The sequence below is a fragment of the Fringilla coelebs genome, assembly GCF_963513975.1.
Source record: "Fringilla coelebs genome assembly, chromosome: 6".
In the NCBI taxonomy this organism is placed as follows: domain Eukaryota; kingdom Metazoa; phylum Chordata; class Aves; order Passeriformes; family Fringillidae; genus Fringilla; species Fringilla coelebs.
This window is the reverse complement of record NC_140034.1, coordinates 33,038,195-33,053,412: the sequence shown is the minus strand read 5'-3', so window position 1 is coordinate 33,053,412 and position 15,218 is coordinate 33,038,195. Positions and strand designations below refer to the sequence as shown.

Genomic DNA, 15,218 nt, shown 5'->3' with positions numbered 1-15,218 from the left:
AGCTAAATAGCTGAAGCAGGAGGCAGGACTATCTTGGTATTATGGTCAAACTGGCTCCAGGACAGGAAGGTAAGACTTGCACAGAAATCCTTGCGTTTGTCTGCCCAGCAGTTACGGGGCAGGCAGTGACTGGCTGCCAGCCAAGGCTGCCAGCCTGCCGGTGCAGGACCACACAGCTTGCACTTCCACAAAGCAGCGGGCTCAGGCCACACAGCGCTGGGACTGCTCCCTTGGAACTCCAGTGCTATGTGAGTGCAAATTGCTGGAGTGCAATCTGTAATCAGAGATTATTTCTGAAAGAGTTAAGCAGTCAGAAACCAAGTGCCACAGTTCATAGGATTATCTTCTGCTTCTGAAAAAATGCCTGGAAGTTTTTGGACTTGCATATGAGCCCGCCACTGTGATCAACTGCCAGTTTTGGAAAACCAATGCTAATTTTAATTCTTCCTGTCTGGATGCTGTCTATGCAGATCAGTCCTGTGCTACCTCTGAGCAATCCTAAATAAAGCCATTTTCCTTTTACAACAGGACCCCGTGTCTTCTTTCAGAAATGCTGAATCATTTTACTTAGTGTTTCTGTTATCAGCACCTGCCTTACTTATGCAGAGAATTCAGTCCAGGTAACATTTTTAAAAGTCCCTTTGTGTTTCTCCCTGTCACTCTACTTTTCCTCCCCCTCCCTCTTTATGCAGCATCCCAATTATGAAGCTAAATCCACAAATATAATGTAGCAGTAGAATGCTACCTACCTCTGGAGCCTTGGCTTGCTTTCTATGTGTCATTCTCTGATCTTTAAAGTGACTTCAGGAGCAAGAGAAAACATTAAAAAAAAAAAAGCAGAAAAGTGTGAAATATTTCTCTGGTGGGAAATATTTTTGCCCTTGCAGGTCAATGCACTTCTCAAAGAAGTCTGATTGTAGATTTAACATAAGGCATATTAAATAAACATGTCCATAGACATACATCCACTCTCTTTGACCTTGAACAAGTAATTTATACCTCTCAGCTGATCTAAAAAATGAGGAAACTAAAGCTCATTTAGCTGTCTCAAAGGGAGGCTTGTAAGGGAGAGTTAGATTAACTTGCAAAGCTTCCTAAAGAGGATTACTGAGTACACGCATGAGGCTGAACTACCTAGGCTACCTAGCTGCTGGGGGAATTCTAAAGATGTGACATTCCAGTTGATCTAAATATTGAGGATACTCAGTAACATGTAAATTTGGCATGAAAGAACAGTTACCCCCCTTCTAATTACTCCACTAAGCATAGCCAAAAGCAAAGTGCCGTTCTAGAAAGAGAACCCTAGCTCTCCTGAGATAAAAAATAAACTGAAAATACATTAACAGTCATAATACTTTATTTTTGTTTTAGTTGTAAACAAACCTTGGTCAGTAACAGAGAAATTGTCTTAAACTGGCAGTATTCAATCCCTTTTTCCTGCTCAGAAATTCAAAGCCCCTTGATAATTGCACTATTTATGACACAATGTAATTAATCGGGGTCAAAATTTCAGTTCTGCTGGTACAAGAAAGATCCCTACAATTCCAGGTTAAGAACATCAAATTACACCAAACACTATATAAAGTGCATCAGGTACAGTGCAAAGAGGTCAGGAAGAAAGGCAGGTAGGGAACTGACAGGTCTGCATGGCAAACTCCACTCCCAGTGCTCTCTGCAGCTGAAGGAACATGAGCAGAACAGCAACATTACAGCAAGGCAGATCTGAATACCCACACACAGTAAAATCTCCTCCCCATCACCAGAGATTTAAAAATGACTGAAGCCATAGGTAGTGTCACGTTTTAGGATTAGCCTGATGGCTGTAAGCTGATGGAAAGCTAGGTCAGTCTGGCCAAGGAAACAAGCTTTCATTAGTACTGCTCACTAATGAGATAATGCAAATCTGTGGTCAGGGGATTCTGAAAGCTGTATGTGGTCACTTCTACTCTAGTGAGCAGAGCAGAGCACCTCCGAAGAGAGGTGTTTGTGTCAGCTCTTGAAACCCTGAAGAAGATGGACCAAATCCTTTCCAAGACCATGGAAGTCTGTTCTTTCATTATAGAGACCTTGGGGATAGTGCAAAACTCTTACTTCATAGTCTCAATTATTTTATGCATTAAAACTATTTACAATTACATTACACTTCAGAAAATCTGTTGGTTTTTTTATGTAAACAACTTTTTAATAAGAAAGTGAATTAGTTTTCCTACTTCTTGTGCTGAAATACATGTAAACAGCAAACACAAATTCATAAGGAGTGCCATGTTTTGTTCTTTTTCTTTTTTTTTGGAAGGTCCTACTACTGTCTAACACATTTTTGCCAGTTTCTCATGTCCCAATACTAGTTGCAGAGAAGCAGCTACTTTTTTTCAGCCTCCCTGAACACAGACATTGCACAAAGATTGTTGCTTTTTTTTCATAAAACGGATCAACCTAACACTTCCAGAGCAAAACCCATCAATACAGGGCATGTCCAGTTCAGTGTTCTATTGTACTTCACAGGGACAAATTATTCTGATAATAAATAAATAAATACATCCCTATGTGACAGGGATACAGACCACCTGTTTAATTTTGCCACAGCTTGCTCTATCCTTATTCTTTGCCATACCTGATGAAAAACTGTGGAAGTTTACTGTCAACTATTCAGTCATAAAGCTGCATCACAATGATTTATTGGGTATTACCGCAGTAAAGAAAGAGGCACATGATTTTTCAGCTATTTAAAGGCTTATTTTCCCTTTGTACTCCCCTTACAGCATATGCCCTTTATAACTTCATTCATTCAGTTGGCACTAGCCCAAGTGCCACATCTATGGCACACATTACACAGTGTGACTGGTAAGTACAAATCTGTCAAAAGAATCGGTTCCTACCTTTTCAAACAAACTAAAAAAACCTGGGTACATTGTACTGGGTTGGGGGGGGGGGTGATAAAAAAGAAGTAACAATGATTTGTCTAGAGGCTTGAAAAAAAAATCTGAGTTTTAGTCTTTGAAACAGAAGAACTCTCCAATCTTGAAAAATTTTCAGGAAACATCACAAAAATTTTATACTCTAGGCTACAATGAGTTGATAAAATTTTTCTGTCCTCTCTACATATGTTTTCTGGATCTAAAATAAAACACATATTATTAAGTCCAGTGCTTTTCAAAAAATATCAACCCCCCCCAAAAATTAAAAGCCAACAAAATCCAAAAACTCAAGCCAGAAACAGAAGTGCTCTCTTCCATACACCTAAATCCTTGCTTGTTCAGTTTGAAACTGCCCCCCTCCCCCCATCAAAAAGAGAGCCAAAAAACACCCTGAGGTAGTGACTGTTTGTCAAAATACAGGACTGGCACTTTTAACTTAGTTCCCTTCCTTTCACCAGAGGCACGTTAGCAGCATCCATTTGCCACCGACATCAGCCAACAGAGTTCCATTTTACCTAGAGGCTGCCGAAGCAGACACCTCTGAGCTGTCCTGAAGTCTCCTCCTTCAGTAGGATGGCACATGTCAGTTACACATTACTTCCTAGTGCCCTGTGGAAGCCGGTTTCTCCCCTTGGGCTGGTGCACTGAGAGCCACTGGGCACAGATGGCCTTGACGACGTGGTCGCCGCTGCTGTCGGCCAGCTGGCGCACGCGCTGCACGAGCTGCACGGCCCGCGCCTTCTCCTGCCGCACCGACACCAGGTACGCCGAGCGCAGCTTGTTGCACAGCAGGTAGGCCTGGATCTGAGCACGACAGGAGGCAGAGCCTGGTCAGAAAGCTGGAGCAAACTAACTGGACAAGCTCAAGCAAGGACTCACGGGAAATACCCAGTTCAGAAGCGTGTTGCACGAGGCAGTAGCACCACATCACCAAACACAGCATGGCACGAAGCGGATCCCAGTGAAAGAGATGGGCAAGCAGGTGTATTTTATTGAGTTTGTGTCTTGTAGACACTCCTTTACTGTATGACCATGAAATTACTCCCAGGACTGCTATCTCGTGCATTAATTACAGCATCCTCATAGCAAAGAGTCTGAATCTGTCCTTTCTTCCACTGCTGGCTCTAGAACAACTCCCATTTTACAGAAAAGCAGAATTAAAAGCCCCATTTTTCAATCTGCCTACAACAGTGAATTTGTCATTCAGAGCAGACAGAGGACTGTCAAAAATCTTTAGATTTTACTCCCAGCTATGCCACTCAGGATCTACAACCCCCAAATGCTGAGTCACAGCCACTTCCATGAACAGGGATCTACAGTTCTCCAGTGGCTTGGCTGGCTGGTATGAAGGCCAACAAAGATGTAACTAGTTTTTATTTCCTCTAAGAGGCTTCATTTCCTCTAAGAGAAAAAGTCTATCAGAAGCTGGAGAAGTTTTATCATTCAACTCCCGATCACCATAGAGATAGTATAGATATAGAAATAGAAATAGTATAATGAAACAATAAGCTGAAGTGGTCAGCATTAGCTGTCTGCCATTACTAGAAACCTGTGTGCGCCTATGTGAAAAGTTGTATAACAAACCAACAAACCCACCAATGTACCTTTCTGAAATACTTTTCTTCCCACTCTAACAAATGCCCAGCCCTTACTCTGAGGTCTCTCAGGGAACTAATAAAGATAAGCCAAATTGATACTTGTATGTCACAGCTTTACACATGTCACAAACACCATGGCCTTGAGGAATACACGGTGATTTCTACAATCTAGGAAGTAGTCTTCAAAAATCTTACTTGCATGAGGATGAGAGAGAAGACAGTGAAAAACAGTCTGCAAGCTGCAGACCAAGACTGGGCTGTTTAGCTTTTGCTACTGTGCTTTTACTTACCTTGTTTTCATCACTGTCCATATCCTGAATCAGATTATCGAGATCCTGCATCCAAAGAAGGGAAAAGGTGTTCACACTTAAAGTGATAATAGTCTGAAAAACTTTACCCCATCAGGGATCAAACCCCTGTGGACAGGCAGGGCTGCTGAGATCACAGCAGGTGCTTAGACTGCCCCAACTGCAAGAGTTGCAGATGTAGAAAATACGAAAAAAAAAACTAACTCCAAGTCTTCTCTTTACCCACAGCTTTTCCTGCCTGCCATCTCTGGGGGGTATCCCTAGAGAATGCTATGAGTCTCTCATGGACATGGCTTTTGTTCCATGAAGTGAATTTGTAGGTTCCCTCCATCCCAGCAGGAGTTACCTCATGGCCCACCCTGACCCAAAGAGTGGACTGCATCCCTGATTCTAATTAACAGAACTAGCAGAATGTATCTCCTTCCTTCACTGGGATGGAAAAAACACTGTGGTAGACAAAGGGATTCACAAAATTGGTTCCTATGGAGGCAGGAGGCTTCTGCCTCCACACACCCTCTGTGTTAGCCAGGGAAGCCTCACTGAAGGGAACACCTCCTCCTGCAATCAGCAGAATTTGACAGGATGTTGTGAAGCAAATGTTCTGTGCCACCCATGGGTATCCATTTGGGAAGTGCTGGGCAGGAGTGTGCTTTAGCTACTTATGGTTTCCTCTCAGAATATCTTGTACAAGGCAAGCCATGCACTCCCACCTTGCAGCTATGCCCACAGCAAGGAGCCAGAGCATCCAAAGGACTCACAGCTAAGAGCAGTACAGGCACCAGACTTCCCTGCAGCCTGTATGGTCTATATCCTTTTTACTTCAAAAGGTTCACAATGCAGGACAGAATTACCTCAGCAGGAATGTTTTTGAACTCATTTAGACAGTTTAGGATAATGTTATCCCCATCATTTTTTGCTGCCACTCCAGACTCATTGACACACTTCAGGAGCTGCTGGATCTCGCTGTACTTCTGCTGCTTCAGCAGCTGCTTGGCCACTTTGCTGTACACTTCTGTAGCCTCCAGCTGGAAGTCCTAGAGGTAGTTGGAACATCAGAGCAACACACTGAATGTTCTCAGCAGGTTTTCTCAGAGGAGTCTACACAACTGAGACAGTCTCTCCTAAGGACAAAATACCACATCATGCCCCAAGAAGTCAAGGCTGTTTTGGGAGCCTCTGGTTTTCCACTCACCACTGCTCAGGGCTGACTTAAAGGCTTTTTTATAACCAGACTTGTAAAAATCAATCCTGCTTAAGAACAAGAGTGCTGTTACTGCCTTCTTTTCAGGAGTGGCAAAAAATCAGTTTTATTTCTTCTGGCAAAAGCTGTTTCCTAGATTCCCTACCCACCTCTCCCTCACTTAGCACATTCCCACTCTATTTCTCCAGCCTCCCCACCAACAGTCACTCTTTGGACACCCCAAACAGGAGGCAATTGACCATCATACACCATCCACATGAGGGAAGAGATGATAAAAGCTGTGAACTGATCCTACAATGAGTAAGTGAAGAAAAAAAAGGATGGAAACGGAAGTGGAAAAGGCAGCTGGACTCACTGCTCCATTTTTACTGGAGTTAGCGGCTGCTGCTGCTTAGAAGGCTCTCCATCTCCCTACAAAGAGGAGTTCTGCCTTGTACATCCTGACCTGAAAGAAGGAGCAGGGCCTGCCACATCCATAAATACTCTTTCAGTGCGCCACCTCTGCCCAAAAGTGCCCTACTCTGTCATCTGGGACTATACAGATGAGAAACACTCAGAAGAGTTTAGAGGCTCATGAGCTATGCTAACTGATAATCACTCAACTTCTACCCAGACATGAGGAATGAGAGGTCCCCAGCCAGAGTTTCCAGTTAATTAATTTTGTTCTCAAATCAGGAGAATAGAACAGAGAGAGCTCTGGCCTTATTTATTCACTGTCTTTGCATGACTGTCATGAGCTGCAGAGAGGTACCACGTGAGAGGTCTCTACAAACATCTGTGACTGTGGTTTACCAGAGTTCAGGCACTGAACAAGGTGCACAGCAAAGGAAAAGCTGTACTTCATTCCTTTGTAGGACCTATTACTCTGGAAATGTCCTACTAAAACAGCATCTTAATTTCTTTACCAAGCTTCCACAAATACATGGACATGTAAGATTTAAACTTGTGACTTTTCCTTAACAAGTTTTGCTTTTGAGGGGATTAAAATACATTTGGGGGTGGGGGGGGGAAGCTTTTGTTTAAATAATTGCTGCTTTCAGGAGTTACTTTGCATTAATGTTGCTTGTTATATCAAGTTTTTCCATACCTGGAGAACTCTAAATGCAATCCCAAACCCCTCCTCAATGTTTTTGCCTTCCAATATGACCTGAAAAGAGAGGCATAGACAAGTCTGGGAATGCACATTCCTTTTTCATTATGTACAGTTAATTAATATTAATACAAATCCAGCTTTTGCCCAGAGGCCAAAATAAAATACGTTACTTCAGCAGAAAACAGCAGCATCCCAAGAAGTACAGCAAATTACAGGGTCTATTGTCATGCACTGCTTCCCCAAGGGACATGAGGCAATTTACAGATGGAGATGAGCCAAAGTTACGAATGGTTAAAATTATAGCATTATTTGCCTTGCTTCCAAATATAATGGAAGCAAGGAAGCAAAAGGAATATTACTATTTGTATTTTGGATGATCTGCCCATGAAAATTTGAACTTTGAGGAGATGAGCTCCTCAAGAGAACAAGTTCTCACATGTTCTCTGCTACTCTGAGGAAAAAACATGAATTTTTCATAAATGATGGGTTGCATTCATGCATAAGTAACCTGCACAAAAAAATACAAGAAACTGCTTCAACCATCAAATGCTTTAACCTGCATTACCCATTAGTATTATTTATGAAAAACAGAGCTGTGTTTAAAATAGCATTAGTACCTTGCAAGCAACATCCATTTTCATGTTATTGTTTCCAAAGAGTGTGGGCAAGGAGGAGTCTGTCATTTGAGAGGCTCCTGAGCTCTCACACTGATGCAGGAACTTTGTTACTTCCATCTGCAGATCAACTGTATTGATGTGCCTAGATAGTGAAAAAATTCTGACTTTATTTTGTAATAGGGAAAGTGTCAACTATTATTTATATGAACTAATTTCTTCAATACCTTCAAAAGAAGACATACTTATAAACAATTATTTTAGTTGCTTTTTGACTTTGTCCATTGTGCAAGTCTGCAGCAATGTTACATTTCAGATCTGTGCACTTAACATACATCACAAGCTGAAGACAAGCAATTATTCACATTATTTCAAAGAAGTGAGCCAGAGAAACTGGATCCCCAAATAAATATCTGTTCCTGCTTTTTCACCTCATCACATTTACACCCCTCCAGGTTTAAGTTAAAGTCTAGACTAAAAGGCCCTAAGAAAGATATAAACCGCCAAGTACAAGAGAGATCAGGCTAAATTTACACTTTGACTTTTGAATACAGGAATCCAGTTATCTCTGGCACCTATAGCTTGTACATAATGCAGTGGTTTGAGTTAACCCCAGTAGACAGTGAAGCACTATGAAGCTGCTTGCTTTTTGGAGAGGAAAGGAAGAGAAAAAGAAAAAAAAACCTGCAGAATGATGCATAATTGTCTATGCATTGTAGGGTTCCTGTTTGTTTTTTTTAATTGAAGGAGGGTAGTCTGATATACATACAGATTTTTAGTAGAAACAACTGCCCTTCTCCTGGTTTGGATTTTTGGGGGAAAAGGTGATGGGAATCCTACACTTGTAACTACATAAAAGCAGATTTAGGTCAAAGACAACCAGTAAGTGTTAGCTAAAGCCAACTTAAATGAAACTAATAAAAACCCCAAAGTCTAAAGCCTGAATTTCACCTCTCCTAAAACTTAGCTTCTTGTTTATAAATACCTCGACACATCTGTAGCAGACATTTTCTTCCGAAAAGTGAATGCCATTTTTTTCCTTCCTGAACTTCTTGAGACCTCCTGCAGATAGACTTTGAGATGGTCCTTGATCTTTAGAAGCCACGTCTGTTTTCCTCCAAGTTCAGTGTAAGACTTTGCTCCGTGAGTGAAAAATCTAATGCATGTCATTGCAGCACGGACGTGATCCTGGAAGAAATGCACTCACCACTAAGATGGGCCACAGGACCCCACCTTCAGTGATCACTGTCTGCACTGAAGGGCTCACACAAAGCAGGCAGAGCTCTGTTTTCTTTAATACAATGTGCCAGAGCCATGACATGGATCAGGTCAGCTTTAGTAAAGCTCAGGCCTTTCTATGTTTTCTAAGATTGTAAAGAGGCAAAAATATACTTGTCCAGCATGCAGGTTTAGACCAAAGTAAATAACCAAAAGTCTGATGGTATTCAGCATTTAATTGAAAGAGATGGCACTGTCCCTCAACTTACCTTCATGAACTGTTGCAGTTCATACAGAATATGGTAATAGTTCTTTTTTTGCAAGTATTTGCAGGCTGCAATCAAGTAGACTCCCCAGCTTTCCAATCCTGGATCAATGGTTTCCAGCAAGTTCTCCAACATATGCAGCTTTCCACTTTCGTAACTTGGAATGAAGATCCCTTCAATAAACACTTCTGATGGGGATTCCTACACAAACAGAAAATTGGTTGAAGCAAAGCCACTGTAGCTTATTTTCCTTATGTAATATAAAAGCATATTAAGTGACAGAAATCATAAAATTAATAAATAATTGACAATGGAAGGGATTTCTGGGGATTATTTTGTTCAAAACCCCACGCAAAGAATGACTTCCAAGTTAGGTCATGCTGCTCTGGATCTGCTCAGTCAAGTTCTGAGCCTGACAAAGTAGAGTGATTCAACAACCCCCCTGTGGCTCTGGTTCCGTGTCCAAATATATGCACCAAAAAAACCCCAAAACAGACCCCAAACCTTTTTCTTTATATCCAGTTGGAACTTCCCTTGCTCTCAATTGTGTCCACTGTCTCTTACCCTTTTACTGGGCACATAGAAGATAAGCATAGCTCTATTTTTGCTATAATCTCTCACTTAGTAGCTGAAAACAGTGCACATAGCTCTTCTCTTGCCTTTTTTTCCAGCAGGAAAAACCTAGCTCTATCACTCTCCTCAAATATCAGGTGTTTCAGGCCCCTAGACACTTTGGTGGCCTTCAATTAGACTTGCTTCACTTTCACAGTGTCTGTTTTGTATATGGGAACCCAGGACGGGGAACAGTTGTTCAGATGAAATTTCACAAGTAGTGACCTGAAGGGGCATTTACTCCCCTTGACCTCTTGACTGTGGTCTTGCAAATGCAGCTTCACATGTGCTTCTTTCCACAGCAACATTAATATGTGTCAACAGGGCCACCACAAATGTTTTAAAGGCTTGATATGAAATTTTTGAAATCTTTTTTTATCTCAGAGTAAGATACAAGTGACAAAGTCTGTACACATAAAATGTCTCCAAACAACCAACTGCAAAATGTTTAGTCAGAAGCTTAGTACCTTATAGCTTATGGGGAACCAACCCTCCTCTCTGGTTTGTATGATTACTCCCAGTTCCTTGTCCAAAACTTCCACATCAAATTGTCTGTCTAGAGTATTTTCCAAGTCTGCTACTTAAGAGGTTAAATTATGTCACCTACATCGTAAAAATATGCAACTTTTCTTTAAAAGCAGATTTTAACTGATGTAAAGGATAAATTTTAAAAGGCAATTCAATATGCAGACGACTGTAAGATGTTAGAATGACTGATGATACAATGAGAAAGCAGAGCAGATAAGGCAACTTAATTTTCTATTAACAAACTTCATAACCAGATAAAGACAATGGAAGTTGGTGTTTCAAGTTGTGTAGATTCTCAATAAGAGTTATTTCAAATAATAAAAAAATAATCATTAATTCAAACACAAGCACAGCAACTTAGAAAAGGAAACACCACACTCTCACAAGCTGGTGAGATATAATGGATTAATATCTCCTAAGAAGCACCCTTAATGTCTTAGTAAGAACCTGGAATAATTTCTAGATTTAATTGTAGTTTAGCACCAATAAAACTGTTTACTCCAGAGATACTTAAGTCCTCTTATATTATGCAGTTTCCTTAAGAGACAGCTGGAAACCTCATTTTGAGTTCCCTAGACTTCTGTCCTCTGTATTCCTCTTATATTCTTAATGGTTAATATATTCCTCTTATATTCCTAAGGGTTACAGAAGAGCAAACATAGGTGATCTGATTCAACAAACAATACCACGAGACAGAGGCACAGGGATAGGGAGTAGTGCCTAATGTTATCTGCACCCTGGAATTCAAAATTGTCCTTCTCTCTTCTAAACTCTATGACAACAGTCTCACATTTTCAACTTTGTAGAAAAAAAGACAAAGTGCTCTTGATGCAGGACCTCTATAAAAAGAGCCAAAAGTGCCTACTCTCTTTAGATCTGTAAAGATCAGTGTTGCTCTTCTATATCACTGAATTCAGTCACTGGATAGTTTGTATAAAAGCATTTCAGGACCTCAGCAAACTCCTGTGAAGAAAGACACCCAAACACTGCATGATGCTCATTGCTGTTTTTCAAATTTCAGTTTTGGTGATGAAAACTGAACTACTCACCTTATTTAACAAGTGAAGCAGCGCTTCTCTCATACAGTCATGCCTCATGTAAAAGCTTATTATTGCCAGATTGGTGCCATAACTGTGTAAATAGAACAAGCACTCCTGATAATAGCTGTTGTGCTGAATCTTCCCCTCACACATCACCTCCAGAGACAGACTTCTTGTTCTCAGTGTTGCTTCAAGTTCCCTCAATGTGGCAAAGTAATCATCATCCTACCATTAACACAGAGAACCAATGATAGGTGATCAGCAAGAAAAAAATCTTTTTTTCATGTAGGTCTTGTTACTCAGCCCTGAAGTATTTCTGTTATCTTGTTTTAAAAAGAGGTATTGCTTCAGAGGGGTGAGAATCCAGCAATGTTTTTTACAAACATTAGACTGGAACTCTGCTATCAACAGATGAGATGAATGTTGCTGTACCCAGCATAGCTGTTCCCAAGGACAAGTACAAGGCTTACTTTAAAAAATTCCAGTCTAAACAGCTACTTCAACAACCCTGTTAAAAGAGGGGTTTTTTTCCTCCCAAAATATGTAATTGGTCTTTTATCATCATGATTCTGCAGTTATTTAGTATAAAAAGTAATTTTTTGGTACCTAATCAGTATTCCAAACCATTTAGTAGTGGTTTTGGATGAGAGGATTGGGAAAGCATTTTAAAGTCTTTGAACTTCTATAGTTACCAGAGCTTCAGTAGAAAAATTGCATCACTGCAGCATCACAAAATACTGCTGGGATTGAGTTTACCTTCCTTAGACTGCAGTAAAACTACATTATCTAGTACAGCCTGTTTTCCCTCCACAAAGTGTATCCCAAATTGTTATTAAATCCTACAATCTCTCAGGCACCACTTCAATGTGATGAAACAGCTAACAAATTTCTCAACAATATTCAGTTTGCAATACACAATCATGACAAAGAAGGAACATAAACACCGTAACACCTGCTATTGTAACATGCATTCCTACAAGATGTGTACTAAACCATAATTTCTTCAGATTCTTACTGTGATGAGTACTGGCTTCACTGTGGACTCCAGGTACTGTATCACATCCTGGACCAGCCTTGAACCATGGTTCAGCTGGTTTAGATCCATGGGTGGCTTTAAACATCGGTTAAACTTCTCTCTTGCTGAAGTTAAATTTCCAGCTTTAAGGCAAGCCATGCCCCAGGCATGCCATGCTCCACCTGGATCCAATCCAGATTTTGTAGAAACCTAAATTCAAAATCATTTGTTAATATTACAACACAGTCCCAGTACAGCAAATAGGAAAAATGGCTTGTCACACAGTCTATGACTCTGACCTTTCCTAGCCTAGAGCACATTTCCCATTAAAACAAACAACTGAAAAACCATACAAAAAACCTATGCTGATTATTTCCATATTACTGGCACTAAAGGCCAACTACAAAACAACCATGATCTCCAAATGTGGACCTTTTTCTAATTGTATAAGTTTAAACTACTGTTTATCTGGGAAATTTCATTTTTGAGTTCTAAACCACGACATTTTCACATCAGCTTTTCTAAAGCAGATGATTTTTACAGAGCAGAATTCACCAGATTTGTGGTTTTAAAAAGGCAACAGAAGATGCTTCATGAACTGCCAAGATACTTTTTATTTCACACAACTTTGCTGATAAAATTTACTCCTGATTTTCTTTAGTAGACCTAAAGCTCTTTTAGCTGCTTTTAAATAAGAACTATTTCTATTCAAATAGGTCATCTATTCTTGCTGTTTATTACTGCTTAACAAATCTTAATACTATTTGTAGTATCATAATCCTGTATTTAACAAAGTGCAATGCCAAGAAAGAGAGGCTTACAAAATCCTGGGAGGAGGATTAGATGATGATAAACCACACGAGATGAGCTCTGATGTATAGATTTGCCAACATTGCTGATTTCCAAGTAAATGGCTGGGAAAGGTGCCTTACCAATGTCTGCTGTCAGATTACAGACAAATAGAATCTAACATTTAAGCTTCAGATAAAGCCCTTCCACAAAGGGTGTCTCACCCCTTCTACTGGCTGAAAGATTCCCCCATTTAATGACTTCCTTGCAGTTAGTCGATTTCAATCTTAACTGTACCAGAAAACAAGGCTGCTTTATCCTTCCCTTCTGCAGCCTGCCCCACAGCAGGACTTCTCCATCTCAGAAATTTTTTCCAGTGTTCATAAAATTATTTCTTCCATGTTTAGAAACTTAATCTCAGTTTGTAACTGTTTAAATATTGTCCATTTCACACATCACATTCATCTGGATTCAGGAGGGAGGAAAATAAAAGTCACTACAGAAGAATTAATGCTGACATCACTCCACTGGTGTTACCTCTATAGCTAGTTGATAGTACTCTGCTTCCAAAAGCTGATTTCTCAATCTTGTTACTGCTGCTGGGAGAAGGATCTGATCCAAAGATGGCACTGGACGGTAGGCAGCAACAACCAAAATATTCAAGACATCCACTTTGCTGATGTAGCTAGAGGTTAAACAAATACATACACTTTCACTATTACTGTACATTGAAGAACTTTATGCAAAGAAAACTCTTAGGACAGTGGTTTCTAATCACCAGTACACCACGTTTCTCTATCCATCATACTATCCCTTCAGAGTATTTGTTGTTGTTTGGGGTTTCTTTGCCATGTTCAGCATAACACGCTGACTGAAGACACCAGCAAAACAGTACATGTGGAATTTATATATCACACCTGCCACCTCAAGCTCTGTAGGACAAAACAAGAAGTGTAAAATGTTCATTCTCAGGAAGCACAGGTTTAAAATCCTGTATTAAAATACAGACTGAAAGGAGATATACAAGAGCATAAGTAAGATATGTACCCATCTTTGTGAATAATTTCTTCCTATTTAGAGAATTCGCTCAGTAATTGCTAAGTAGTCATATTACTTGAACTTCTCCTATTTGAATTTTCCCATTATGCCTGCATTATGAAATTCTCATTTAAACTGGTCCACAGTACAAAGAGAAAGTAACTCTTCCACCTCCACTCCTCAATCAAAAAAGATAATGCTCTTTACAGTACCACAATACATCCCAGTGAATATCTGATTAGAGTCACCTGTCACAGAGAGCTAGGTCCTGGCTCCTTCCAGCTTTAACAAACATCATTTTAGCACTGAAGAGCAACTGTTTCATGATGTCCATGAGGAGTCCAGCATCCACCTCAGGATTAGTGAGCCCTTGGGACAGCTTGCAGCAGTGTTCTATCAGTTGGTGGCCACACACTATGCTGTCACTGTGCAGGCTAAGGATGGCAATACACAAGGAAGAGCTGGGAGCCTGACAATTTGAGGAAAGACAGACAAATATAGGTATTGAGGTAGTTCAGCAGTGAACTGCTTATATTGGACTCTCTCATGACCTCACCTGCTCATAATAAAATTCTCTGCGTACAATTTCATTCTCCTCCTCATTCAGGGAAAAAATCCATTCAAGATCAGTTGCCTTGGGTATTTGTACCACTGTGGAATATTCATTATTAGAGGTTTCTACAGCAAAAAACAGGACACCAGGTAAAATCATTGCACAAGAAGCAACAAACCCAGCTAAGGACACACAATGCAGAGCATTCCTATCTCTCAAAAAACAGTCATCTATAGTCCTATCACTGTGCCATTTCCTGCAGAATCACACGTCCAGCACACATCACAGAAACATTTCCTTCCCTCAGCAGGCTGCCACATCATATCTAAACTTACTGTCACTGTTACCAAAAACTGGCTCCAGTAACATGTTTTCAATTTATTTTTTAACTCTTATGCTACTGGGCATCAAGCACAGCAGCCTTCCCTCC

General features: G+C 40.4%; 1 protein-coding gene across 1 annotated transcript in view; it reads right to left on the bottom strand.

Annotated features, from left to right (window-relative positions):
- Window positions 1-1,393: 1,393 nt before the first annotated feature.
- The window catches only part of ZFYVE26 (zinc finger FYVE-type containing 26), a 47,128-nt gene continuing 33,303 nt past the window's right edge, over window positions 1,394-15,218 (bottom strand). The window contains exons 30-41 of the mRNA XM_084208436.1: window positions 14,792-14,913; window positions 14,484-14,704; window positions 13,735-13,882; window positions 12,409-12,618; window positions 11,403-11,618; window positions 9,217-9,414; window positions 8,715-8,917; window positions 7,733-7,874; window positions 7,110-7,169; window positions 5,673-5,855; window positions 4,804-4,848; window positions 1,394-3,719 (exon numbers count right to left, since the gene is read on the bottom strand). Coding sequence (XP_084064562.1) covers window positions 3,510-3,719; window positions 4,804-4,848; window positions 5,673-5,855; window positions 7,110-7,169; window positions 7,733-7,874; window positions 8,715-8,917; window positions 9,217-9,414; window positions 11,403-11,618; window positions 12,409-12,618; window positions 13,735-13,882; window positions 14,484-14,704; window positions 14,792-14,913 — 1,958 coding nt within the window. The 3' untranslated portion in view covers window positions 1,394-3,509. The remainder of the gene's footprint in view (window positions 3,720-4,803; window positions 4,849-5,672; window positions 5,856-7,109; window positions 7,170-7,732; window positions 7,875-8,714; window positions 8,918-9,216; window positions 9,415-11,402; window positions 11,619-12,408; window positions 12,619-13,734; window positions 13,883-14,483; window positions 14,705-14,791; window positions 14,914-15,218) is intronic.